The sequence below is a fragment of the Gouania willdenowi genome, chromosome 18 (assembly GCF_900634775.1).
Source record: "Gouania willdenowi chromosome 18, fGouWil2.1, whole genome shotgun sequence".
Classification (NCBI taxonomy): Eukaryota; Metazoa; Chordata; class Actinopteri; order Blenniiformes; family Gobiesocidae; genus Gouania; species Gouania willdenowi.
The window spans coordinates 15,714,482-15,741,047 of NC_041061.1; the positions used below are offsets into that span (position 1 = coordinate 15,714,482).

Below are 26,566 nucleotides of genomic sequence, written 5' to 3' on the forward strand. Positions count from 1 at the left end.
AAGATACAAAAATGCTCCAAAAACACACAAAATGACACCAAACAATATGAAAATGACTCAAAACACACAAAAAATAAATATTTATACAACAGAAATGCACAAAATTCCTCCAGTGTTACACTACCATGGCAACAAAAAACTATAATTACAGAAAAAATGCACAAAAATACACATGACTCAAAAAACATACATGACAGTAAACAGTCTTTTATGTTATTATTATCTATACAATAACTGTGACCCAGATGTAACCTGTGGTATGTTGCGACCTTCGGAAGCATAGACATTATACGTGTATATAATGTAAAAAAATAATAACATAAAAGACTGTTTACTGTCACTGTGGAGTGAATAACACGTACATCTCACTAAACATGACTATGAGATGTGATTTGATTTGATCTTCTTGAACGTGGTAAAAGTTAAGTCAGTGAAATTACATAATCAGAAGTCCTTTCTTTATCCCAGGGGAAAATCACTTGCGTTACAGCCGCTCAAGAAATATTACTAATAAATAATAAACGTTAAACAAGAAGAAATTATACACGTTAAAAAAGTATATAATTACGTGAAAGAATGTTTTTACCAAAAATAAGGATTTGATACACATTCCTTTTTGAACACATCTGCCATTGATGTGGCAACAAACCACGCTGCCGGAAGTCGGTCGCCAGTTAAAATGGTCGCCACTTAAACTAGAACACCGGTCTCGTTTACTACAACACTAGTAGACAATATATACTTGGAAAAAGTTATTTTGTCCATAAGAATAATGATCTCAGGAGTTCAGAGAAACTTTGACATCCTTGAAGATCGGGTGGGTTAAAACTGGGGATTATGAACCTGTAAGAATGTTTTTAAGTGGTTTTCTGCTACTGCACAAGTATGAGGAAACACTAATGGAGAATTTTAATGAATAAATTACACACAGAAATATTTGTCTTTAAGCATAGATGACTTTATTTGTAAAAACAAGCTAAACATGCACCATCTTATCAGCCAACGTGTGTCCCTCCACCCGAACCAATGTAAACTATTGCTGTCAACTACGTATTAGCTAAAGGAAACAAAAATAAGTGGTAAGACAATATCTTTTAAAAAAAGGTCTAATTTTAATTAAGGACAAGCAGGCAGTTGCCAAAGTAAACAAATGGCATAGTTTCATTAAAACACAGAAAGACATTACAAATGTCACAATCTAAATTTTCATATGGACGGCTCAGGGTAGAATGATGAACATTCTTAGGTTGTTGTGTTTAGTCTGTCTTACGCTGAACATGGTCATGTTGACTGTAATTAATAATCACACTAATGATTGTATCATCTTCTGTTTACACAGAGTGAAGAGGAAAACCAAATGAGACGAGGGTTCGATGGATGAAGCAGAGGCAGAACATGAACAGGTAAAGGAGCCTTTACATTACTAATAGTTAGAAACTCCAGTGGTAGAACAGGACTGAATCACCTCTGCATTAATGCATAGTGAAGAAAGAAGCCTAATGGTAAACAAATGTAGTTTCTGGTCCATTATTAATTTACACCTAAAACTGTAACATACATCCCTGTTAAAACTAAGGCCAAAGCATGTTAATTATATTAATTAGAGCTGTGCAGTTATATGTATGGATGTGTTGACCTTTAAATATTACATATGTTAAGTCATTTAATTGTAGTTCAGTTTCGCACATGGAGAGACACACTTTGCAAATTGTCTGCATGTGCTAATGTTAGGACTTTATTAGTCCAGCTAAGTTTATATAATTTGATTGAAAATGAACTTTCATATTAATCAGACTGTGTAATCCTATTTACACCTAGCATAAAAACCCCAAACCAGATGGACCATCGTAGTCAGTGCCTACCCAAGGGTGAATTGATATTTTGATTATTTGTTTTAATTATAATACAATTATAAATTAATTATTTTTCCATTTCCAATAGCCTACAGTACTTATATGTTTGAGGACAATTTTAATGTTAAGCACAATTGAGCTCTACTAGTTAGCATTATATGATCAAAAGAATGTGGGGAAAAGTAATTTCAGGTTCCTCATTGGCTCTCAAAAACATTCCAGCCAATCAGAGTGCTGGATTTGGTTATAATCTCTCCCACTTCATGTGTATTGGGTCTTTCAGTGGTTGTTTTGGTGCACTACAATCCGTTACTAGTAGACCTAATGCAAACAGAGGAGGGATTATAACATAATCTAGCACTCTGATTGGCTGGAATGTTTTTGACAGCCTATAAAAATTCTGAATTTACCCTCCCATCTTCCTCTTTAGCATATAATGCTTACAGTTCACTAATAGATCTTGGCTATGATTGATATTAAACAGCTTTAAATGTGGAGAAATATTAATTCTATATAGACATGTTAGTTGTGTTCTATTAGTACTCAAAGGTTTACGAGTGAACTTAATAGTGACAATAGTTTATAGTAAGCATTGAATGCTAATATGGCGAGAAGTACATTTTGGTTTTGTCATTGATTTTCAGAAATTCTACAACCAATCACAGCGCTGGATTAGGTCATAATCCCTCCCACTTAATTTGCATTAGGTCTACTAGTGAAGGTTTTGGCACATTAGTGTGCCAACACTCTTTTCTAGTAGACTTCATGCAAATGAAGGAGTGGGATTATAATCAAATCAAGCACTGTGATTGGCTGTAATGTTTGGTAGCCAATGAGAAGACTGAATTTACTTACTCTGCCTCCTTTGTTAGCATATAATGCTAACTAGTAGCACTATCAACTCCACTTGTAAAGTAACCTAATTTGAGTTTTCCAAATCTGTTTTCTGCAGGCATGTTAATAATTATAGTGTACTGTATGTTGTGCTTTTTCTCTTCTAGTGAGTGTTCTCCAACTGCATGGGCCTTAAAACTTGGTGAGTACAGAACATTTATATTCGGAAAGATACATATGTATTTATTTGCTTTAAATCACTCGGCAACATCACAGAATAAATGTTTTAGTGGAATGTATCACAATTTAAATCTTAGTTGATATATATTATCAATGTTACCACGTTCACTTGAGCTAATTATTGTAAGAAGCTAAACAATCATTTGTTCCTCCCACTGCATTTTATGTACAATTTGAAAGAAGAGACCCCTGCTCCACCCTCGTCCTCTGTTCTACTCCTCGATCTCCAGTATCAGGTCGTCTCCCTCCAGGGACGCGTCAGGCGTGACATGGACAGCCTTAATGGTTCCAGCCATGGGGGAGTTGACCACAGTCTCCATCTTCATGGCCGACAGGACACACAGCGGTTGACCTTTCTCCACCTTTTCACAGAGAGAAACACTTAACGGCACAAACACTGAGAATGATGTGTGGAAATAAGTCTATGTGAAAGACATTAAAAGTCATTGATAATTGATACAAATGTCATTCTGTAAATCAAACCCATAAGGAAGCTAATGTTTCTTCTGCCATAGCGTACAACATAATTGTTAAAAGGAGTCTTAATATAAAGTCTAAATGCATTGCTTTAAAGGGCGTCTCCACTGTTTTTTTAGAAATATATTCATTACACCTATCTAATAAAACTCATTATGCATCATGTTCATTTTTAATGACCTTTAAATTGGGAAATAAAATATTAGCTTAGCTTGTTCTGTCAAAGTGCTTCTTTTGGTTGCTCTAAAAAAAAAAATCAGGAAAACTAAAATATGTTAATGTTTTGACCACAGGGGGCGACAGTTCCACGTCCACGGTTTCATAGTAGACAATTAAGCAGAGAAGAACAGCTCTCCTAAGGAACCTTTACTCTCCCTTAAACAGAGCATAGCTAAACTTAGCACGTAATCACAGACTGTTGAATACGCACAAACCCTGAGGGTAGGAGTCCTTCAACAGTCCATGATTTACTTGCTAGCTATGCACTGTCTAAGGGAGACTAAAGGGTCCCCTAGGAGAGCTTTTCTTCTTTGCGTCTTTGTCTACTATAAAACTGCAGAGTTGGAACTGTTCCTCATGGCAAAGAAAAGAGGTTATCATCATCATCTTGAACTTTTCCTGTTTTTTTTTTTTAAAGCTACTAAATGCTTCACTCCAACAGAAAAAAATGGGGCTGGTGTGACATCATCAATCATGTGATTTCAAGTTAGCAGAACACAGCCTCTAAAGCTGTAAAATTATACATTTTAAAAATGCAATAAAAGGAATAAATGCGTAGGCATAGATTATCTAATAAATACATTTAAAATATTTTAAGCCAATCATTTTCTTGTCGCAACCCTAAACTAGACTTTTTTAATAATGTTTGTTATACTTTGTTACAAATACAAAGAGCTTTTGCTTCCTAACAAATATGAACTGGAATATTTGCATTGCCTGAAGAAAATGCAGCTGCTGACCCGCATTAGCGTTAACCTAATCTAAATAAAGTTTAAAATAACTGAAGAGCATTACATCCATCTTCAATAATTATTTAAACCCTTCCTACACTATTCCTGTGATATTATTGTTTATATTTATTCTTTAAGGGCTTGACTTGGGATGTTATTTTGTTATGTTCATGCACATAATGACAAAAATGTTCATTATGTATTGGGTTTTTAACTGTGCAAAATATTAAATCTCAATAAATATATTAAAATATGAATACATTTAAAAATATAATTTTAATATGACTATATATTTCAGGTGATCCCCAAGGTTGAAAAGCAACACATTTATATTCTACACTTTATATTACGACTCCTAACAATCACTGTTCTAAAAGTGGCAGAAAACAACCTGATTACTTATGGGTTTGATTTACAGATTGAGAACACTGCTTTACTCAATAATATACAAAGTTATTGTATATTTTGAAGAACTAAAACCCGAACAACTACATGAACAAGTCAGTGTGCAGCTACTGTAACAAATAATCACTGACCTTGGATCCGACCTCCACTTTGACCTCGATGACTTTTCCAGGCATCGGTGCTCCCACCTGACCTTTGATGGACTTCTGAGCCTTGGGGTGGAACTTCATTTCCTGTAGAGGAGAAAAAGAAAACATTATACCTTTATTGTTTAAAGAAAACAAAATGAACGTGTTTTTGTTCGTGTAGGACAGAATATACTTTAAAATTAAATCTGAATGGAACAGTAACTGATCGTGTCTGTGAGACCAAGTTCTTGGTTGTCATCATAGATCATGAGCTTTGCTGGCAGCAGCACAAAATTTATATTAAATACAGACTAAAGTAACTTTATTCATCTCTTGCTCAGAAAGCTGGAGTAATACATGTAAAACATACAGTATATAAATCCATTAATCAAATTACAAAAGAGAGCATGAAGATTAATATAGAAAGTAGAATTCCAAGCGCCTAATAATAAAATGTTTTAAAAAATCTAGAACAATAAATCTGATGGATTTAGTAAGATTCAAACTGTAAGAGATTTTATTCTGAAATAAAAACCGTCCTTTGGGTGTCATATCACTTTTTAAACTAACAGAAGAAAAATGTCATTTAGGAGGGACACATTTTTGAAATAAAAACTAAAAATATTAACAACAAATATTTAAAGGAGGCATTTCTGTTTATGATGTTAAAGTTTGGAATGATCTTGAGGATCACTTTAAGTTAATGAGTTCACTGTCTGTTTGAAAATTCCTTGAAACACAAGTTAATGAATATGGCTGTTATTGAGTAGTTTCTATTGTGTTTTATGTAATGTTGTTTTGGGATAGGCTCCTAAATATCTACTCCCCCATTAAAGCCTTTTTAATGCTGCCTCTGACATCAGAACAAAGAAAACATTTTATTTACCTTTTTATCTTACAATCATCACCATTAATATAAATATTACTGCATTTTGTGTTAATCCTAGTTCTAAAGAGCTGCTGTACACTAACACACCTGAATGATCATTAAAGAGCTCAGCGCCACATGTTCTAACTTCCTACCTTCATGGCGACCGTGTCTTTAACCAGCACAGATCTCAGCTGGCCGTTGAGCTCAAAGAACACTTCCCGCTGACCAGCCATGTTCAGGTCGCCCAGTGCCAGCGCCTTGATGTGCAGGATCTTTCCTCTCTCCAGCTCCACCTGTTAAACACACGTGGAGAGAAGGGACGTAAATTAGAGCAGCCACAGACATTAGAGGAGACAAATTAATACGCAGGAGATCAGTTCACAAGTTCAACCCAAGCAATAAAATAACCTGAAGAGCTGAAATTAAAAAAGTTTTCAGAGGAACATAATTGTTTCCCATCCTCCTAATTCTCCTCACGATCACACGAGAGACGAGTTTTACAAACTAAAGCCATTCACTACGACTTAAATGAGACGTGTGAGGTTTAGAGGGTGCACACCCCTCTGCTAGGTTTGGCTGACTTTGAGAGTCTGAGACCCCGTCCACACATTAATTGCAGGATAAGGTCATTAAAAACAGAGATTTGAGTGTGGACGCTGATAACTGGAATTTTAAGTTTCCAAACGTCACGGGGACTGTGCTTGCGGCGTTGGGGGTTCTTGAGTACGCCTGCTTGGGCGGTTGATGGCGTCCTCTCATCGCGGGGGCCGGGGCCACCTCCCTGTAGACGCTGTCGTATCGCGCAGGACGGACCGGGCTCACACCAGACAGGCCTCCTACATGGACCGGGTCTCAAACAGTGTTAGGCAGGTGTGCAAAGCTATGCAATGCATTAAGGAGTCCATGTTAAACTAAATCAACTTTTCTGTGCTTTAAACATCCTCAAAGTGCTATATGGGCTTCATACACATGCCAAGTGTTTTAAACGAAGGATGGTGGCTATACATTTATGAAATAACCAGCTACGTGTGGACAAAGCCTGACTCTTAAATCGTTCTCCACGCAAGTCTGTTTTGGCAAAGGCCACTTTGGGAACCTAGGATCTGTGCTAACTATCTTCAACTATTTATCTCAATCCAACCAACTGGCCACAGATTGGAGAGTGTACAGGTAGTGGTTTTTATAGAAGGAGTGGCGCTAACAGTGCCTGTTAGTGACGTAAGAAGCCCCCAAAACAGTACAAATTAACATTCTCAGCCAATAGCAAAAAATACATTGTAATAGCTGGCTTTTAACGCATAAAGGGCACTCGCTAACATTTTATTACTTACACTAAAATGTCAAGAGTTAACAACATTCAATGAACAACACTACTTTATTACATAATACATTTGTTTTCAGCAGAAAAAAAAAAGTGATTTTAGGGTTTATTTACTTTAAGCACACATTCTAACAGTGATAACATTTGTATAATTCTAAACCAATTTAACCTATTTCTGTCTATGATTTCTATTTAAATCAACAGAGTGGGCTTTATTGTTGGATGGAGAGTTTTTAATATTCTGGCCCCTCCTGTAGAAGAATAATGATGAACACTGTTTCATGTTAGTGCAGCTCAGTGGGAAAGGGAGGCCAAAAGGCTCCACTGGGTTATTATTAGTGTCATATCTGCAGCACAGAATACATCTCACTGTGTATCGGCAGAGTTATTTAAAGTTGTGCTTAAAGTGGTGTAAAGAATTCTGATCCCATGCGCTCACTGCAGTCTAAACACAATGCTTTATATTTGGCTTTCACACCTCAATCATCCACACCTGGACTGTTAGTGGTGTTTAGTCATTATATACATGCTTAGAGTCGAGCCGATCACTTTCAAGATTCAAAGTGTCTGTTGTCATGTGCACAGTAAAGACACACGTTTCACTGGATACCACAAAGATTAGAAAATAGAAAAGTGTAATCATAATAATGACAATCATTTAAAAAGAAAGTGTACTTGAGAGCAAGGTAGAGAAATCAGATATGAAGTGTATTGTGCAGTCAACAGTGGGAGTATGAATAGAGCTGATAATTGATTAAAAAGATCACTTCATTCCCAACTTCGGATTTTTAAACATCTGGACATAAACGATAAACAAAATAAATGATTACCCAAAAAAACAACATTCAAAAAGTTCATTAAATAAAGTGCCTGCTTTAAAAATGACTTTTATTGTGCATTGATGGCCAACTCAGCGATCATTTATCAGACTTTCCATTTTTCTAGTCTCCCTCAGCGGTTCTGCTGCATGTTTGTGAGGCCACACCGACACTCATGTCATTATTAATTCTGCTCATCCACATCTCTTATCTACCATCTATTTCTCACCTCCCATTGCTTCCTCAGCTCCTGCATCTCCATTGATATTCTAAACTAGGTCTCAGTGCAAAGATGAAAATAAGGCACTGCTGCAGATATGTATTGATCTCTATTTTGTTCTGCCTCTCTCTGCCTCTGGCTGAGACTCTTTATCCATTTCCCCCTTATTCGATATGTGCTAACAAACCCTACCTTTGTCTTTCCTCTGACATACAATCTCCTCCTTTGCACCTTCCACTGAACTCAAAGTACTCCAGCTCACACTGTGTGTCAGGCCCACGGCATAGCTTTACAAACAGCTGCGTTCTGTCTGTCTGATGACTCCACTCACAGCCATTCCTCTGAATAACACACATCCTGTGTGTTTTAAGAGCAGCGTTACATCTATGGAGCCTTTCAGGGATGTTTGGTGATAACATGCAAGCACAACAAATACAATCTTCTATAATGTGATGTTCATTGAGCCGTTTGTAATAATGAGATAATATACTTGACTTTAATGGTTCACGCAACTTTCCCCTGTAGCTGAATATGTTTTAACACTTAGGGGCAGATTCACTAAAAGTTTAACGGTATTAAAACGTGTGCAAATGTCACTCCACGCACTAATAAGGGGTACAAACCCAAGGGAATCAGGACTGCGCTTCACAATGTGCCCTCAATCCATTTCCCTCTGATGAATATGTAATGTAGGCGGATCTCATAAGGGGCGCAAAAAAAATGGGAGGAGGACATACATATAAATGAATGCAGTGGGTGCAATGCAATTCATCAACCCAGAAACTGTTTATGGTGACTCTTTCATACACATACGAAAATAGCAGGTGCAAACACACACAGAGATCAGCTGCAGTAAATGTTGACACAAAACACAACGGAGATGGACAAAATGTTCCAGTTAATCTTTCTAGAATAAGAAGATAATTTAAATAAAAAAATAGTCAATATTTAACAGCTACTGAATAAGAAAATTCAGAGTAAAGTGTGTGTGAGAAAGAGAACAGCTGAACACCCGCAGCGGCGCGTGTGGAGTCTGGTGTGGCTGTGGTGCAGAGGATGCTGTGGACCCACCGCTGCAATGAGCTCCTGTATCTTTTTCTCCATGTTTTGACTGTAAAAGTTTTGTGTTGTGTTGATCCAGGCCAGAATCGGCTGATCAGCTGTGTAATTTACGCAGGGATGGCACAATTTTCATGAATGAGTGTGTGCGTGACGAGCGCTACTCAGGAGCTCAGACCTGCTGGATGACGCTCCTGTGTTTTTATTGGACTGGTAAGAGCAAAGTTACAGGACCTGACAGAGCACCCACATAAAATTAGGGGGAAAAATATCAAAAAGTTTTTATTCACTTCTTCAAATGTCATTTTGTGCTTCTGTGCTCTCACCTTAACACGTTAAATGAGCAAAATGTTCATACAAATAGGGAGGTCTCAACCACATGTATACGAACACCTATTAGTGGTGCAATGTTAGTTAATTCCCCACAGCAGGTGAAGAAACAGCACCATTAAAGGATTTAGGGAGGCACCTGGTTTACCACCCTTTATTTCAGATTTGAGTGAATCTGCCCCTTAGACAGGTGGGGCGCGACAAGGGGGCAAAAAAAAAAAAAAAAGTCGCTTTCTCATTTATTTTTCAAATGACTACTTCTCAGTTAGTTCTCATTAGATCGGAATGCAGTTTGGTATGAACCCTCTATGAATATATGAGTTTTTCAGTTTTTATTTATTGATGAAATAGGTTACTTGTTTCCTGTTAGTTTATTTCATACTTTTTTTTTTGACATCTTAAGGTTTTATTAGTACCTGCATTTATGACTACTGCACTTTTAAATGTGTTTTTTATGCAAGAGATTAGTTTAATTTACATGAAAAAAACTTGATTTATTCATGCAATATGATGTTACTTGTTCCCTGTGAAAAATATGTTGTCAGGATTTTTTGTGGGGCTTGAAAGTATACCTTCCTTCAAAATGCGGAATACCAAAAAAAGTTTGACACCCACTGACTGAGACTAATTTCTCCTTTTTAAGGCAAACAAATCAACTTTAGATGTAGTTAGTCCAAAAGTTAGGCGACTAAGTTATTGATTATTACATGTTTTCCTCACATTTCTTGGAAAGAAGATGCACACATACCTTCGCTCTGCAAATTTCCAGACTTTGATCTAAAGGTGGGACAATATGTTGCAATATTAAAACGTCACAGGATGCATCATTGAGGGTACGAGTAGTCTCGTGGTTAAAAAAGAATCCACAGCTTCTACTACACACCAGATTGATATGGTTTGTTTCTATATTTTTGATGAGTTGAAACATTCCTAGAGTCTGTAAGAAACTACATGAAAAAGTCAGAATGGCACGTACATCCCAAAAGCTTAAATAGTGATTACTGGACCAAAAATAAATCAGATAAGTCTGAGCAACAAAGTCTGGTTTTAATCAAGATTATCACCATATGTGACATTTTTTTTATACCCTAGACAAACAGACACAGGGGGTGCACTTCTATACAAGCATGGAATCACCTGATTAGTCATGTGACACCCTGGTGCCAGTGCCAAAAAAGTACATATCAAAAACTATATATAACTGCAAGTCGCATATTAGGACAATTATACATCATAAAATACCACATATCAAGGATTATATTTTAAATTCAGTCTATTATCAAAATTCTTTATTTGGTGTCGCGTGTGCTCAATATTTTTGGTTTTGAATGCTTCATCACCAATTAGCATTAAAAGACTTCAAATTAATGTTTATTGTTTCACCAATCCTGCCATATGCTCCTTTAATTATTATATATTTATTTCAGTCTCATCAAAATCTGATATTCGGTAATACGCAAAAAATGAGATAAATGCAACAAAATAGAGATAATGAAATTACCCCTGTAAATGAAGAACAACTGATAACATATATTCACATTAACTGCATAAAATATCAACTAATAATCCTACATATATTAATACTACAAATAGTATAAATAACTTCACACAGGGTTGAAGTCGCAATTTTTTTCCAACTGTAAGTTGTTTTTTTTAAGATATTTTTTCCTTTCCAAAAACATTGTATAATTAACACAAGCCCATTATTGCATGGTATCGTCCCACACCTACTAAATAAAACAGTAACATCTATTACAGGGCTTTTTGCATACCTATATTTACCCATATACACTGCAGGCACGGGGACGTTTTATTAGTGTGCATTGTTTAATAAATAACAAAAACATGTTAGGCTGATACAGGTGTAAAATATTTATTGTCCCTTTGGGGCAAAAATTGTTCACAGCCAGCAGTAAAAACTTTTCTCAGAATCCAACGAATGGATACAACAACAGTTCGATTCCAGTGTTGCGTTTACCAGACTGACAGCAGGAGTTAATGACTTCTTAAAGCTGTTTGTTCTGCGCGGTAGAGAATGGTCTGCATTCTGATGGCAGCGCCATGAATTCCTTCAGAAAGATTTAGCCAAGCTTAAAAGTCTACTAAGTTTAGGAATGACATGTTTTCAGGGCAGTATACTTTCAAACTAAACTGTAATCATTACTTATAAGAAATAAGAAAATCACTTTACGCACAATATTCCTGGAGGACCTACTGATGATTTAATTACCAGCACAACTTCCTAAGTTCCTATGTAATAGAAGGAACAGTTAATGAGTTTTTATTGATATCATTCTAGAGCTAATGTTCTTTTATCAAAACAAAGTCTAATTTATGCATTTTTTTCAGCAGTAAAGAAGAGTAAACGTTATCTATTTATGACATTTGTATAACCTCGCCGAACAAAACATTTAATGAGAGATCAATCGTCTTATTAACATTTGTTTTGTTTATCACACAGGAAGTTGCATGCTTAATCAGGAAGTAGCAGCAACTGAGTCACATCACATATATGGGTTTGAATTGCAGTGGAACTAATAAAGATATTGCTTCCTGTTTCTTATTAACCCTAGAACAGGGCAGGAGATTTTCACCCAAGTGAATGTATTTACATTATTTTAATGAAGATGTGTCTTGGGTTCTGATGTTTTAGAAGATGAGGAACTCATTTTAGTTCAGGGGCCAAACACGGACTAGTTAGAAATCTTGTGGGCCATAGATTTTAGGTGAGGAAAAAAAGAATAACTTTAACAACATTGTCAGTTCAATTCACTTAAAAAAAAAAATACTGACTGTTACTAATTTCTGTGAAAATTAGAGTAAATTTGTTGAAACTACTTGTGAAAAATTGCAAGATTTAAAGTTCTTTCCACAATGTGCTATTAAAAATGACTGCATTCATGTGATATAAACAAAAGGAAAATGCAAGCCCCTAAAAATATTGTGGAGTTTCATTAAAATGGTGAATTTGAGATGACTACAAGTGGTTATTTGGCAATTTACACAATAATACATGTTCTCTGGGCCAGATTTGGCCCCGAGGCCTCGAGTTTGACACATGTGCTCTACTGCAAAGACCACTTTTTCCTACAGGCACATGTTTGTATGATTTTAACCCAGCAATAGCCAAGAAAATTCATATGGTGATCAGGTGATCATTTTTACCCATTCAAAAAATGCCATTGCTTGTTTATGCCTTCACCAGGGAAGCCTCAAATGCCCCAGAAATGGGTGGACCAAAGACCAAACTTCCAGTTTCATTATTTGTTTTCTAAGAATTTTTAGTTACATTCCTAATTTTGGTAAGTATTTTTAGTCCACCCATGCTAGTTTTTTTTTTGTTAGGCATGGCGTGCGTCACACTCAAGGCCCAGGATCCAATTCTGCCGGCAGGAGAAAGTAAAAAATTGAAATGATCGAAAAAACATGAAGAATCAATGTGTAAATGACCAACTACTTCAGCTCCAAACACACAAATTCAATGAAACTCTAAAGTATTTGCAAGCACTCACAGTTTCACACGTTTATATCACATGATGGCAATCATTTTTAAAAGCAAATTGTTGAAAGAACTGATTTTTTCAACAAGATTTCCCCAAATTAAATACAAATTACCGAGTACGTTTTAGTGTAAGTACTGATATCTGACAATTATTGCTTAATGTGACGTGGTTCTGATTAAATAAATGATGACATAGGCAGGATATACGTTTTTAGTGCATTTATTTGCGTAAAGTGAACAACAAAAAAAACTCCAGTATGAAGATGAGCGCTCGACAAATGAACAAAAAAAGAGAATAAATATTTACAACATATACAACTGCAAATGCAACAAAATAACAGAGGCCTTCTGGCTTACCTTTGTTGTACCCAGACAGGACATACACTGACAGGGAGAACAGAGACTGGCTCCCTTCTATAGCCCTTGGCTCCTCCCCCTTGTCCATTAAAACCCATAATCAGGGTTTTCTACCTAAACCCCCATTCATTCCTCCCATAACACATATGTAAAAATTGGGACATTTATAATAAATCCATCCCCGTTGTATCTGCCAACATGACACACTCAGGAAGATTAATTAAATTAGTTATGTCCCGGGAAAATACTATTTGCGCTGACGTCACCGATGACGTCAGGTGCCGATTTCCCGCATGTGATGGATAAACCCGGAAGTGTGTGCAGTGCTCGGTTTTAATAGATGGATGGTGAAATGGGAGATTGTAAGTTGTCTAAACTCTATGGACTACTAAACTACGGCTATGGATGATTTTCACGGTGGCCTTGTGTGTACCCAAGACTACTGTGATGGATGGAGAAACTGAGCAGAAAACGGAGCGGATAAACAGGTAAGTAACTATGGAGTGTGTGTATGTGTGGCTGTGGTTAGAGAAAGAGACTGCTGCCTGCTTCTTACCATGCTTTGCCGATAACGTACGTTTAGGGACGGGCTTGCACCGTCCCACTTAAATATTACATAATCTGCGGCCCACTTGACATCAAACTGGTCCGTATTTGGCCCCTGAACTGAAATGAGATTGACATCCCTGGCATAGTTGAAAGTAAAAAAAACAACTCTAATAAGTCATGTATTGTAATATTTTGGTTATAATGACTTGTTATTGGGTATAATATATGAGGTAAATCACCAGGCGTTAGTGATTGTGTTACTAATATTAGTGATAGTGTTCTAAGGTTAATTAGTTGATGCAGGGTTGGGTGAATTACATTTTTCAGTTGCAATTATGTTTAGAATTACCCATGTTCAATTACAGTCACCAGCATTTTTCAAATGAAATTACAATAATTCTTTAGCCTCAAAAAGTCATTTACAAATACGCTCTCAATTACTGAAATGCTTGAAATAAATAACCTAATAAAAGTTCACCTTACTCTTGTGTTAGCATCTTCCTAATCAATAAAAATATAGGTTTTAATATTTTTGGTGTGGGCGTCGGAGCCTTTTTTGTGTCAGTATTATAGAGTAAAAATATCCATTAATTGATAACATTAAAATTGATAAAAATCGATCCAAAGATGCTGAAATCAATATTTATTTTATTCAAATTTTTACTTAAACCCTAGTATTGTCACAATAGCAGCACAAAACGGATGCTTTCAGTGAAAACATGGCAGAAACAGACGGTGCACCATTGAGTAAGCCGCCCCAGCTGAAGTCAGAAGTTTGGAACTATTTTGGCTTTAACAAAACTAAAACACACACGAGCTTGATAAAAGTAAAGCTATTTGGAAGTGAGGTACTGGAGAAATACAACACATCTAAAAAAAAAAAAAAAAAAAAAACTTAATTACCACTCTGATACGCTATACTCCGCCTCCGTCACGGCGCCCAGGTTTAAATAGAAGAATCTGACGGAATCACTACAACCACCTCACGAGTCTCTGTGTGCCATAAAAGTAACAGAGGCTATCGCAGCTTTTATTGACAAAGATTTACACCCGTACTCAGTGGTGGAAAATGAGGGCTTCAAGCAGCTCCAAGTGTGTGTGTGTGTGTGTTCCAATATTACTGCAGGTCCCACATAATACCTCATTTAAATTTGAAAAATGCATCTTGGAATGCAATGTTATTTCTTGTCTATACAGTGTCTGTGATTTTGTATTAGTGGATGACCTATACCAAGCATGACTTAAGAGATAAATAAAATAAACTCTATTACTTCATTCATCCCTTCACTAATACAACAAATAACTTTTAGCTGGAAGGCTGGAACAAAGATTAAATTAAAAAAAAAGTTCCTGTGAGAACCCTGCATTATGTCCTAACTGCCAAACTTTGCTTGTTCCAGAAAGTGTTTGATATTTGTTTACATACATTGAAGTAATACTGTTTGTGTAACACTGGATAAATCTTTTTCTTTTTTTATTGTTTATGAACCAAACAGAAAATAAAAAAATTTCATATTTGTGACTGCTTTGTAGCATTTTGTCTACATAAATATTGATATTTCTAATATACCAACAGCTTTTTCTCTGACAATATGTATGATATCCAAGTAAAATTTGAAAAATAAATCAATACTGAATCGAATCGTGATTAATTGATTCGAAACCCTAATAATCGAAATTGAATCTATTCAGGAAACTGGCTGTGATACCCAGCTCCGGTCAGTATGCCCCTAGATTTTCTTTTCTTTCTTTTTTTTTTTTTTTTTAAAATGGTAAAATGTGGGATAGCTCAATATGAAACATTTTAATAATTGTTAACTACATATGTGTAGAACTGTACATAGAACTGTAACATGGTTCCCCAGTTTTGTGTTTTATTATAATTGACAATTTTTATAGAATTTGCATGGCAATTACAATTACAGAGTGAATTATCTAAACTCAGTTACAATTTAATTACAAGAGCAACAGATTTCTAAAATTACAATTGACCCCGACCCTGCCCTGATGTTCAATTGTTTGAATATAGGAAAAGTTTTAACATTGGAGGCAGATTAATTACACAGAAACAATGAAAGGTCAGCTTTCATCATTAAATCTGACGAATCAAATCAACTTAGATGACGCACAAGCAGACCATCAACAATTGCATCACTATTTAGATCAGAATAAGAAAAGTTATCTCTGACATTGTCAAATTAGCTTCATAACTACATTTAAAGATGTATTTTTATCCACTCAGTTCTTCAGTCTTATAATCGTCCCCTCTGATCCATCACTGCTTGGATTTGTTTAGAACACTAGGCTAAAGCTTCTTCATGCTACTGTCAGATCGGTCTGCAGCGATCTATGACTACTACATGTTTCTCTGACATCACTCCAGACATGATTTGTCTGCTGGTTTTTGGAGCAATTTTTGGAGTGACAGTGTTTATTTTCCATCCCATATGATTAATGCCAAACTGAGTCACAGCCAAACACTCAATGGGGCGATGTTTTCTCTGTGGGCGATCGACTGCAACAGACAGAGTCGTCATCCATGACTAGGTGTACATGTCAGACTGTGCACTTTAAAAGGACATCAGATGCTCGGTTGATTTCAGGGTAAAAAAAAAAAAGAAAAGGAAATGACAAACTTTGAACAATCTATCTCGTTTTTTTAAAAACAAGGTTCAAGTGGGCTAAACAAATCCATAATCCAAATATCTTTCTATATTCGTCACTGAACACCAGACTTTGAGTCACAAAGTTTTCATCAAACGCTCATGAAAAGCTTTGATGCACACAGTTCCTACTGCATCTCAATAATTACTCTGTGTTATTTATGATATCAGGCCCTTATCAGCCCGTACACAAATGCCATACATTCTTTCTCTTCCACTGGATTAAGTGCTCTGACCTGTACCAACTGTAAGCATGTTGCTACCTTCTTTAACCACTCTATGCAGGTTAAGATGTGCAATAACCTGATTATTATCAGCGTTAATGTCAGTATTATTGTTTTCTTTTGTTTGGAGTTATTGTATTAAATGCCTGATTATAGCAGTGTCATATTAACATGGTTAAAACTAAGGGAACTTTAATAAGTCAACAATAAATAATATTATTAAAGTGCATTACTCAGTTCTTGTTAAAATATGTACATTTCATGTTTAGATAACTTTGGAAAGGCTTTAAAACTACTCTGGACACTTTATATTCACACAGTTTGTGACACTGCATAGTGACAGGAAAAAGAGTAGTAGAAGAAGAAGTCGGGAACAAGAGAGAAAAAAAAACCAACGAAGAAGAACAGTGCGGGGACAGAGCTGCAACGAGTTGTGACAGGAAGCAAACGTTTGCCTCGGTTGTCTTTGGGTTTCATTCCGCGGCTGGATTGTGGACTGTTGTCTACCACGCTGGGATTTGCGTGTGTTTTGGACTAGTTTGCTGCCGACGGAGGGTGAGCACTCAGCTGACAGAGGAGCTAGCTTGAACAGCTACATCGCCACGCTGCCATCGGACGAGGGACGAGGCCTGCTGATCCATCCGCCGTGTCGAGGTGTGGACGGGTGTGTGCAGTTACCTGGTTGTTCATCGTTGCAGTGCAGCTGGAGAAGGAGGAATACCGGAGGGATTTCTGTATGGTAGGAGACATCTCCATTCGTGGAAGGGAGGTAAAGCTTTACGTTTCCTTCATGAGCTCCAACATTAAAGCGCGCCAACAAAACTAAAAGCAAGCTTGCTGGGACAATCGGTACAGAGTACTCTTGTTTAAAACTGACAAACTATATCTTCCTAAACTCCAGCGAGGAGGGTTATTTTCCACAACTCTGTGTGTTTTCTATAAGGTTCAACAATTTCATGAAGAACATGTAAGGTTGTTAATACACCGGTTAAACTGAGCTACTGTGTTGTGTTTATTTCTGTGTGATTTAAGGTGCATAGGTTTCTATTAAGGTATAGTAATCATATTGTCTGTTAAAATTATATAAATATAATTTTAAACATTGATATTATAACTTACCTGAGTTCCCTGGTAGCCTCGTATGTTACGTTCAAGAGATTGAGAATCATACTTAACCCTAGATAGTTACTTTACAATGGGATGTCTCTTTCGCAACTAATAGAGAGATAGGTGCTCTAATATTCGGGTAAATATAGTGTCTTCTATTTGGCGGGCCGTGGTGAAAGGGTTACAGATGTATCGTAGCTCTCCATATAGCTTCAATATGAGTCAAAGTTCTCAAACAGAAAACAGCTGCCAGAGAGCAACAGAAAGGATGTCATTGTGCAACGATATTTTCGAGCATTATGCAGCCAATTGTTTGTTTCTGTCTCAGAAAACCAGTCAACATCTAAAAATCCAAGGAACCATGTCTGTTTTATTCAAGCAATGAACGATCTCAACATAAACACATCAAAACAACACATGAATCTGCCGCTAATGGTGAACTACAAGCTAACTTTGCTGATGTAATATCTTTATAGCAGCCTTATGCCAACAAACGTATACACTTATTGTCAAATAAAAAGGATTTCTGCAGTATAAAAAAAGACAAGTGTAGATATAAAAGTACTTTTGGGTGTCTGTAATATGGGAAAGAGCACAAGTCGCAATAAAATGTACAATTAAAAGTAGAACAGAGCACAAATCCTCGGTTTACGGCCATGGATGTTACTGCAAAAAATCATAGAAATGATATAAAGTGGCATAGTAGTTCTGTTTGTTCCTGCTGTTTTCATTACTAGTTTGTGTATGAAAAGTGCTTTGATTAAATGAGATGGTTCTTTAAAAGTTTGCCGCGAAACCAATCGGAGAACCTGAACTGTGTTGCTTTCATCCTGATATGATAGGAGTTCCCACCGCCATGAAAACAGATATAACTTTAGTTATTTTCTCTCCCTGATGTGCAGCAGGATAACGTGCGAGAGAAAGGTGAAAAACAAGAGCTCTGCCTGAGAAGAGGAGGGAGAACTTTATGGTTCCAGTCAACATTTGGGCTTCAACTGGCGTTAATTACAATTTGACTAAACTTAGGAGGAACAAATTAACAGCCTGCATAAGCTCAGACAGGTCGATATGATGGTTCTCATGACTAAATTAGAACAAGCTTCAAATCAATGCAGTGCAAAAAGGCAAGATGGAAATATTCTCCTCTAAACTTATATCAATTTTTTTGGAAGGTCACTGATATTGATATTTAAGGAAATAATTGAAGGATTCCCTTTGGTTTGGGAGGCTGCAGCACAGCATGCGTCAGACTGTAAGTCTGTCCACAAATAAAAACAAACAGCCTAACTGAGACGTGTTAAGCAGCGTACACCCTGATGTGAGGGGAGGACATCAGCGCTGTAGTTTCCATCATAGCAGAGCGTGAAAAACAGCCTCTGTTAGACTGAACATGTGGAAACAAAGGCTTTGAAATCACATCAGTCAGAGGAAATGTGAGGATAATGGTCCAATACTGAGGCCAGGGTTAGAATCAATTATATTTTTTCATTACAATTATGTTTTCAATTATGATAACTGGCATTTATTCCCAATTACAAATAAATAACTTATTATTTTTCCCCTGAAAGTTGATCATTCTCAATTACTTTTATTCATACAGCGTTGTGATGATTGTGTGTAGTTTTTTGTGTGCACGATGTCATTTTAACTTCTTTACATTTACATTTTATTATAATATCTTATGTAAAAACACAACTAGGGACAAGAGTTGGAATTCTTACAACCTGAGAGTATGAAAATTCACTGACAGCTAGTGGGAAAACTTGATATGAAAAATCTTCTAATGTTTGTTAACTACTTATTTAATTGTGTTTAAATGCATTTAATTAAATTGTAATTGAAAGTTTTCATTGAATTTCCATGGTAATTACACTTACAAAGTCAATTATCTGAAGTCCCTTCCAAATCAATTACGATTACAACGGTGACAGATTGTAGAAATTAAAATTATAGTGATGCCATAATTGTAATTGATGATCAATTATACAACTGCAATAATAAACGACTCCAACCGTGACTGAGGCAAAGGCTTAAAATAATGATCAGTCTGTTCATTTATTCATTTTCTGCTTCTGTTTTCACTCAAACTAAATGATGGAATCACTGAGATGATGTCTCTCTTGTAAATAGTTTATTTGCACTGTCCCTGTGTGACTATAGTTTTTGTTGTGGCCTTAAATTGTATATTATGTATCATATTTAATCTTAATAGTTGTTTTTAGGTATGTGTGCTGCTGCTGTGATGAAAACTTTCCCTTTAGGATTATTAAAGTCTATCCATCTGGAAAAACACAAAATGATAACGCTAAACGAAGATATTTAAACACCTTGAACCATAATTAAGGTTATTTTGTGTAGCACTTGCATTTAGTATAAAACGTTTCATTGGTAAAGAGTGATCCTTCTTTTAAACATCTAAATTGAAGCCAGTGGACGTCTGTACGTGCCAATTGTTAAAGTTATTTTTTGAAAGGAAATAGTTCTCAGGAGAAAAGTGCAGAGTTCATTTCAGTCATTACAGCAACATTAAGGCTGTAAAGTGCACTAAAACATTGAGAAAACACCTCTTTGAGGACAGATTTAACAGTACAGAGTAAAGGTTAATGACAAAGGTGAACAAATCTGGAAAATAATGTTTATTCTTATTTTTTTTATGCAGTTATCAGGAATGTTTGACTGGTGGATTTTCTTTCTGTCAGTAAAATAATGGATGTGTTTAAAATGGCACATTCTGTACTAAACACTACAAACCCAATGAGTATATACTGTATACTATATACTATTAGTATGATTAAAATGGTGGCTATTCCCACTGAAGTATACCTCCAAACAGGGTAGGGGTCAATTCTAATTGTAATCGCATAATTGATAATCATTTACAATTATGGTGTAATTTTAATTGTAATTGTAATTTTAAAAATCTGTTGCTGTTGTAATCGTAGTTAAATTGTAATTGAGTTTAGATAATTGACTTCGTAATTGCCTTGAAAACTCTATAAAAATTGTCAAACATAATTTAACAAAAAACTGGGGAACCATGTTACAGTTCTATGTACAGTTCTACACATAAGTAGTTAACAATTATTAAAATATGTTTCATATCAAGCTTTCCCACGGTTTACCAAATAAAAAAAAGTTGTAATCGAGGGGTAAAATATTAAAACCATTGAATGGGAAGCCTAACAACGTAACCAGGCGATTGGAAAGAAATTAGATAGATATTTGTTTTTAGTGTATTTTACAGCTGATTTATCATTATCATTAGAGATACTAAGAGAAAACTAACACAAGAGGAAGGTTAAATTTGATCAGGTGATCTATTTTAGGGTCAATAATTGTAATTGAACAAGGAACTACAATTGAATCAATTGAAAATGTGATTGTAATTGACTTTCTGATGATAAAAATAATTGTAATTTCATTGTAATTGGAAACAATGCTAGTCACCATAATCATAATTTAACATGGGTAATTGAAAATGTAACTGTAACTGAAGCCAATCCTGCTTCCAAGTTTCCCAAGATGCATTTCAAACCTACGACGACAAACACCTGAAGCACACTGAGGCCAAACATCTCCATTGATTCGCTACTAGGGATGTAACGATTCACTCAACTCCCGATACGATTCGATTCACGATACTGGGTTCACGATACGATTCTCTCACGATTTATTTTACAAAATGAGACTGTAGACAAATTTTTTTTTTGGGAAAAAAATTAGAAAATGCTGTACTATTTTCCTTTTATTTTTCATTGTCAAAAGAATTCCTTGATAAACTATTCAAAACAATGCAATTTAACTAAAAATAAATCTTGAATGAAATAAATAAAGGAATAATACAAATGAAAATGAAGTCTATTAATTTAAATTCTGGTTCTATAATAAACAATGCAAAACTGTATAATAGTTCTTTTTCTTTTAAAAACTGAAAATGTATTGTGTGCCTTAACAATTGGACTTTAAAAAAAAAAAAACCGATTGCACTGATTTTCGTCATATTTGTTTGGACCAGCAGAGGTCGGTTGGCATGCAGATATCTTGCAGTGAAGAAGAGAAGCTATGCTAGCAGACAGAGCTAATAGAAAAGCGTGACTTTTACAGATATTCAAGTAATATTACAGATATTCTTTCGGTGCTAAAGGGGCAATGAATCATTTATTAACATATTTAAGAGTAGAAGGCAGCCAGAAAGAAAGTATTAGCAGACTCCGCCCGCCGCCTACACTTGTGGATAGCTGGTTAAAAAAAGTACTGCGATTCAATTTTCAGAAAATCGATATCAACCGTGAGACCTATGAATCGATTTTTAACTGCCTTACGATTAATCGTTACATCCCTATTCGCTACCTTTGAAATTTCTGAACGTAAATTATCAACATGTGGTCAATGGATCCATAAAACTCACAGAAACACATTTCATGCTGAGATTTTCGGAGACCCGCCATTAAACTTCCGGTTAACTTCAAAACAAGAGCCCTATTAACAACAGGGTAAAAATACTAATGAAAGACAAGAAAAGATGCTTTTGTTTTGAAAAAATTATGTTTGCCTTTTAGCTGGTCCCAGGATGATTTTACATTCTGCTCACAATGCAACATGGGGTGGTTGAGTATGACTAGTGTGCACGCTATGCATACTTGAAAAATGTCCTGATATAGTATACATCTGGGTATTTCTCACATACTCAATTTTTCCATACTATCTAATACGCATATATATACTAATTTTGACATCAGACTTAGTATGAGTAGAACACAGCCTATGAGCCTATCCATGCGGAAGTGCCAAAAATGAAGAGGCTTTAGCTTCACAAGGGACGGATTGGAAAATTCAGAAATATATTTTCATCAGTTTACCTTTAACAGACACTAAAGGTGACTGGAACCTGTTCTTCTAAACGTTATCAAGTTCCAAATGATCCGTACTTTGATTTAATAGTTCACCTGCAAAATGTTGCTCTTTCAATACATAACCATAGATGTCTTAAACACAGTGCACATCAGTGTGATAATAATTGTGTACGGTGGTGCTACCTCATCATAGTGATGCTGTCTGCCTGATATAGTACAGCTCTGACAGAAGCAACAATCTGCTCGTGTCTGCTGTTAATGCAACACGGTGTCATCACTGATAGTGATTCCACCATCTAAACATTCAGTAGAACATGTTGCTAATGTCAGCTGCATTAAAGCAAATCTTTGTGCGTCTGTTAAGGAGAGATGCTGCTCTTCCTTCTCGAGTTGTTAAAGGACAAGACGTGATGTAGTAAATATTGGTTTGGGTCTGTTTTCTTTTATCTCCTTTAGGCTAACACACTCATTCCTAATAGACGTTAAAGACCACATCCTGTCCTTTCTAATAACGTATATTGAGATGAGCTGATGTTGAAACAATAAATAATGGCAAACATTATTTTTACCTCATATTTTCACTGGCGTTTATTTATCTGTTTGTTTGTTTGTCTGTTAGCAGAATTGCGTGAAAATAACTTAAAGGGATTCTCCTGTTTTTACAACTTTGAACAATCTTTAAAATGTACTTATTAGAAGAACTATGCCTAACAAAACACATTGTTATGCACCATGTTCATTTAATTGTCTTTTAAAAATGGGACTACTACAGTTTAAGAACCTGTGTTCTGCCAATTTGAAATCTATTTGAAATTTGATTTCTCTTGGAGTGAAGCATTCAGTCTGAATTTTAGATCATTAGCAGCTTTTTCGGCTTTTGGTTTCTCTAAATAGTCAGGGAAACTTGAAGACGTCAATGTAACTCTCTTTTGTTTACCAAAAGAAAATGAAAACAGTTTTGGCCCTGAAAAGAATCTGTGACTGCAGGGGGTTACAGTTCCAACTCTGTGCTCTTGTAGTAGACAATGAAGCAGAGAAAAAGAGCTCTCCTAAGGGACCTTAACTCTCCCTTAAATAGTGCGCGGCTGATGATCTGGTGGCTGAAGTTAAGCAAGTAATCACGGATGGTTGAAGGACTCCCACCCAAAAGGACTTCTATCCTCAGGGTTAGTATATCTTCATAGGTCTAAAATTAATATCTTAATCTGTAATTGACCAATCTTTATGAAATTACATCACAATTTTTCAAAAAATGAGGCTGCCCATACATTTGGACCTACTGTATATTCATTAATAGGGATATAATTTTTTTCCAAGCCTTTAAAGTGTGAATGATGATGGTATCAGGATCACTGAACTGCGAACATCTGGTAAAGAGGATATTGGGAGCTTGGCAGAAGTTAGTGCTCTGAGTGCTTGTTTGATAATGAACATATCAGGGGTTTTAAACCATTGGCTTTTTTAATATATAAATACCAATTTTAATAGACGTCAGCACAATTAAATTGGTCTCACTTGTTATCCATAATACTGCCAAAACTCACATTTTATGGGATAATTAACACTTTTGATGTATTTCTGGTAAAAGTAACAAACCTAGCATGAATGGGAGATGAACATTTCTACTTACTAAGGCATAGATAAAGAGAAAGAAGCATGTATTCAGTTCCTTATTCAGCGTTGGTGTTTTTCTCGCAACTGGATTCAAATTGGCTTTTCAGTATAATTGTTCTGTTGTCCACTACAGTGTCCTTAAATAGAGCTCCATGATGTAGTGTTCAACAAAAACACACAAAAAAGACTCGGAGTTGCACATAAAAGGTCTAAACACGAACACAAATACCACAAAAGTCAAACGAGTTTCAAACCAAGGAACGAAATACGCGAGGACACAAAGCGTGACACTAATCCCAGGTGCTCCGTCTCTGGGAAGAGGAAGTTTGACTTTGTTGGAATGTCTAATTTCCCAGTCTTTCACAAAAGTTATCATCAGTGGATTTCGAGGCTGCTTTTGGAAGACATCCTTCAAACCCAGTTTGAACAATCACTTTGGTCTGAGTGGGACTCATCAAAGCTTACTGCTGCAACACTGATCATTCATTCTGTTTGTGCTGCACTTTGTGGAAAAAAATAAAATAAAACCCAGCATCATCAAACTCCTCATCTCCCTCTGAGAGAAACCTTCCCTCTGCACAGCAGACATGAAAACATAGCTGCTACGTGTATCTTCATGTAGCTCATTCTTCCTATACAACATTTATGGAGGTGAATAAAATGATCTGTTGCTTGGGGATTAAATTTCATCGTCCTGATGCATATTTTACTCAGACTTTGTGGCTCAGTTGTAAAGTGAACGCTAGTTATTACACCGTCTTAGCAAGATAGGAGAGTTTTATTCCTGTTCCTGGGTAATTTATTGGAGTACAAGGCAATTGTAGCCTTTTTATTTATTCCTCTATTTTCAGACTGCAGAACAAATGGAAAATACAATCCCTAGAAGTGTGTACAAGCTGGCATTTTGGTCTGAGATACTGGCCATCGTTGGCTTGAGTTAATCTGCCAGTTTTTTTATGAGATGTCTAACAGCTGCAGGGATGTGCTGCTTGTTTTTCACCTAATAAAGCTTAATATTACCATGATATCACTAAATTCTATTTATAGAGCACCTCTCACGTACAAAACTGTTCACAAAGTGCCTCACAATAAATAACACAACACTAAATATACAATTCATTGATCACATTCACAGAGTGAATAAAAAGTCTTCCTCACTTTGATTTAGCGTGTCTACAAACAGCAGCAGCCCTCAGCCATCTGCACAAACAGAATAATCACCTCCTGCGGATTCTGTCCAAATGTCCTCAATAAACCACAACTCCATCAGAATGAATCCATTAAAGCAGAAAACCAGATCACTTGAGTGATGCACAGATTGAGTGTATAATTACATAGTTGTTTAAATCAGATCACAACCAATTCACCTGGAAATAGCTTGTTTTTCAATAGAGTTCACACACACTTTAGACAATGAACGCAGCTTCATCCTTCTGATAAGATACACAACAATCACAAAAGGGTATTACAATGATATTTTGCCTAAAATTTGAAATATGTACACTTGAACCTCATTTGACTGACGAACCACCTCTTATTGTGTATCCCATCATTTGACCTCTAAAAGTCCTCGTTCATAGAAATAAAAAAAATCGTTTAAACAGTTTAACTAAAAAAATTAGCTTTAACTTACAACTAAACAGGGAATAGCAGGACAAAAAATTTAAATTTAATAGGAAAATAAATAGTTAATCATTCACGAAAAAGGCACATTCTTTGTTTTAATGGCTTTCAGCACGTAAAACAAATCAAATAAATAATAAAGGAGATTTGTATTGGGCCCGCCTTAACCTGGGGACACTGTTCTGTGTTCTACATAAGAGGCGGGGAGGCCCGCTGGGTCTAATTTGATCCCCTGGTGGGCTTTAGCATTGGGAAATCTCTTTTAAGGTGTGATATAGAGTTACGCTCACAGTAGGCGTGTTGCAGAGCGGGAGGAAACTTTGTAAACATAAAGTGAGTGGCATAGAGGGACGCCCAGGCTTTACAGATCCTAACTGATCATTAATGACTTTAGCTTTCATATTATTATCCAATAATTATCATTACCTTGTCCTCAAAACCTCAGTCTCTGTTGTTTATAGAGACTACACACTATTATCATCACAAGTTATTCATGTTTAGGATGTTTGCTGAAGTTTTATAGTCGGTGTTATGCGTTGAAAAGAGTTGATATCAAAACAATAAGTTA

At 36.0% G+C, this 26,566-nt stretch overlaps 1 protein-coding gene across 1 annotated transcript in view; it reads right to left on the minus strand.

Annotated features, from left to right (window-relative positions):
* Positions 1-936: 936 nt before the first annotated feature.
* The window catches only part of pcxb (pyruvate carboxylase b), a 341,179-nt gene continuing 315,549 nt past the window's right edge, over positions 937-26,566 (minus strand). The window contains exons 25-27 of the mRNA XM_028475285.1: positions 5,911-6,051; positions 4,891-4,992; positions 937-3,289 (exon numbers count right to left, since the gene is read on the minus strand). Coding sequence (XP_028331086.1) covers positions 3,140-3,289; positions 4,891-4,992; positions 5,911-6,051 — 393 coding nt within the window. The 3' untranslated portion in view covers positions 937-3,139. The remainder of the gene's footprint in view (positions 3,290-4,890; positions 4,993-5,910; positions 6,052-26,566) is intronic.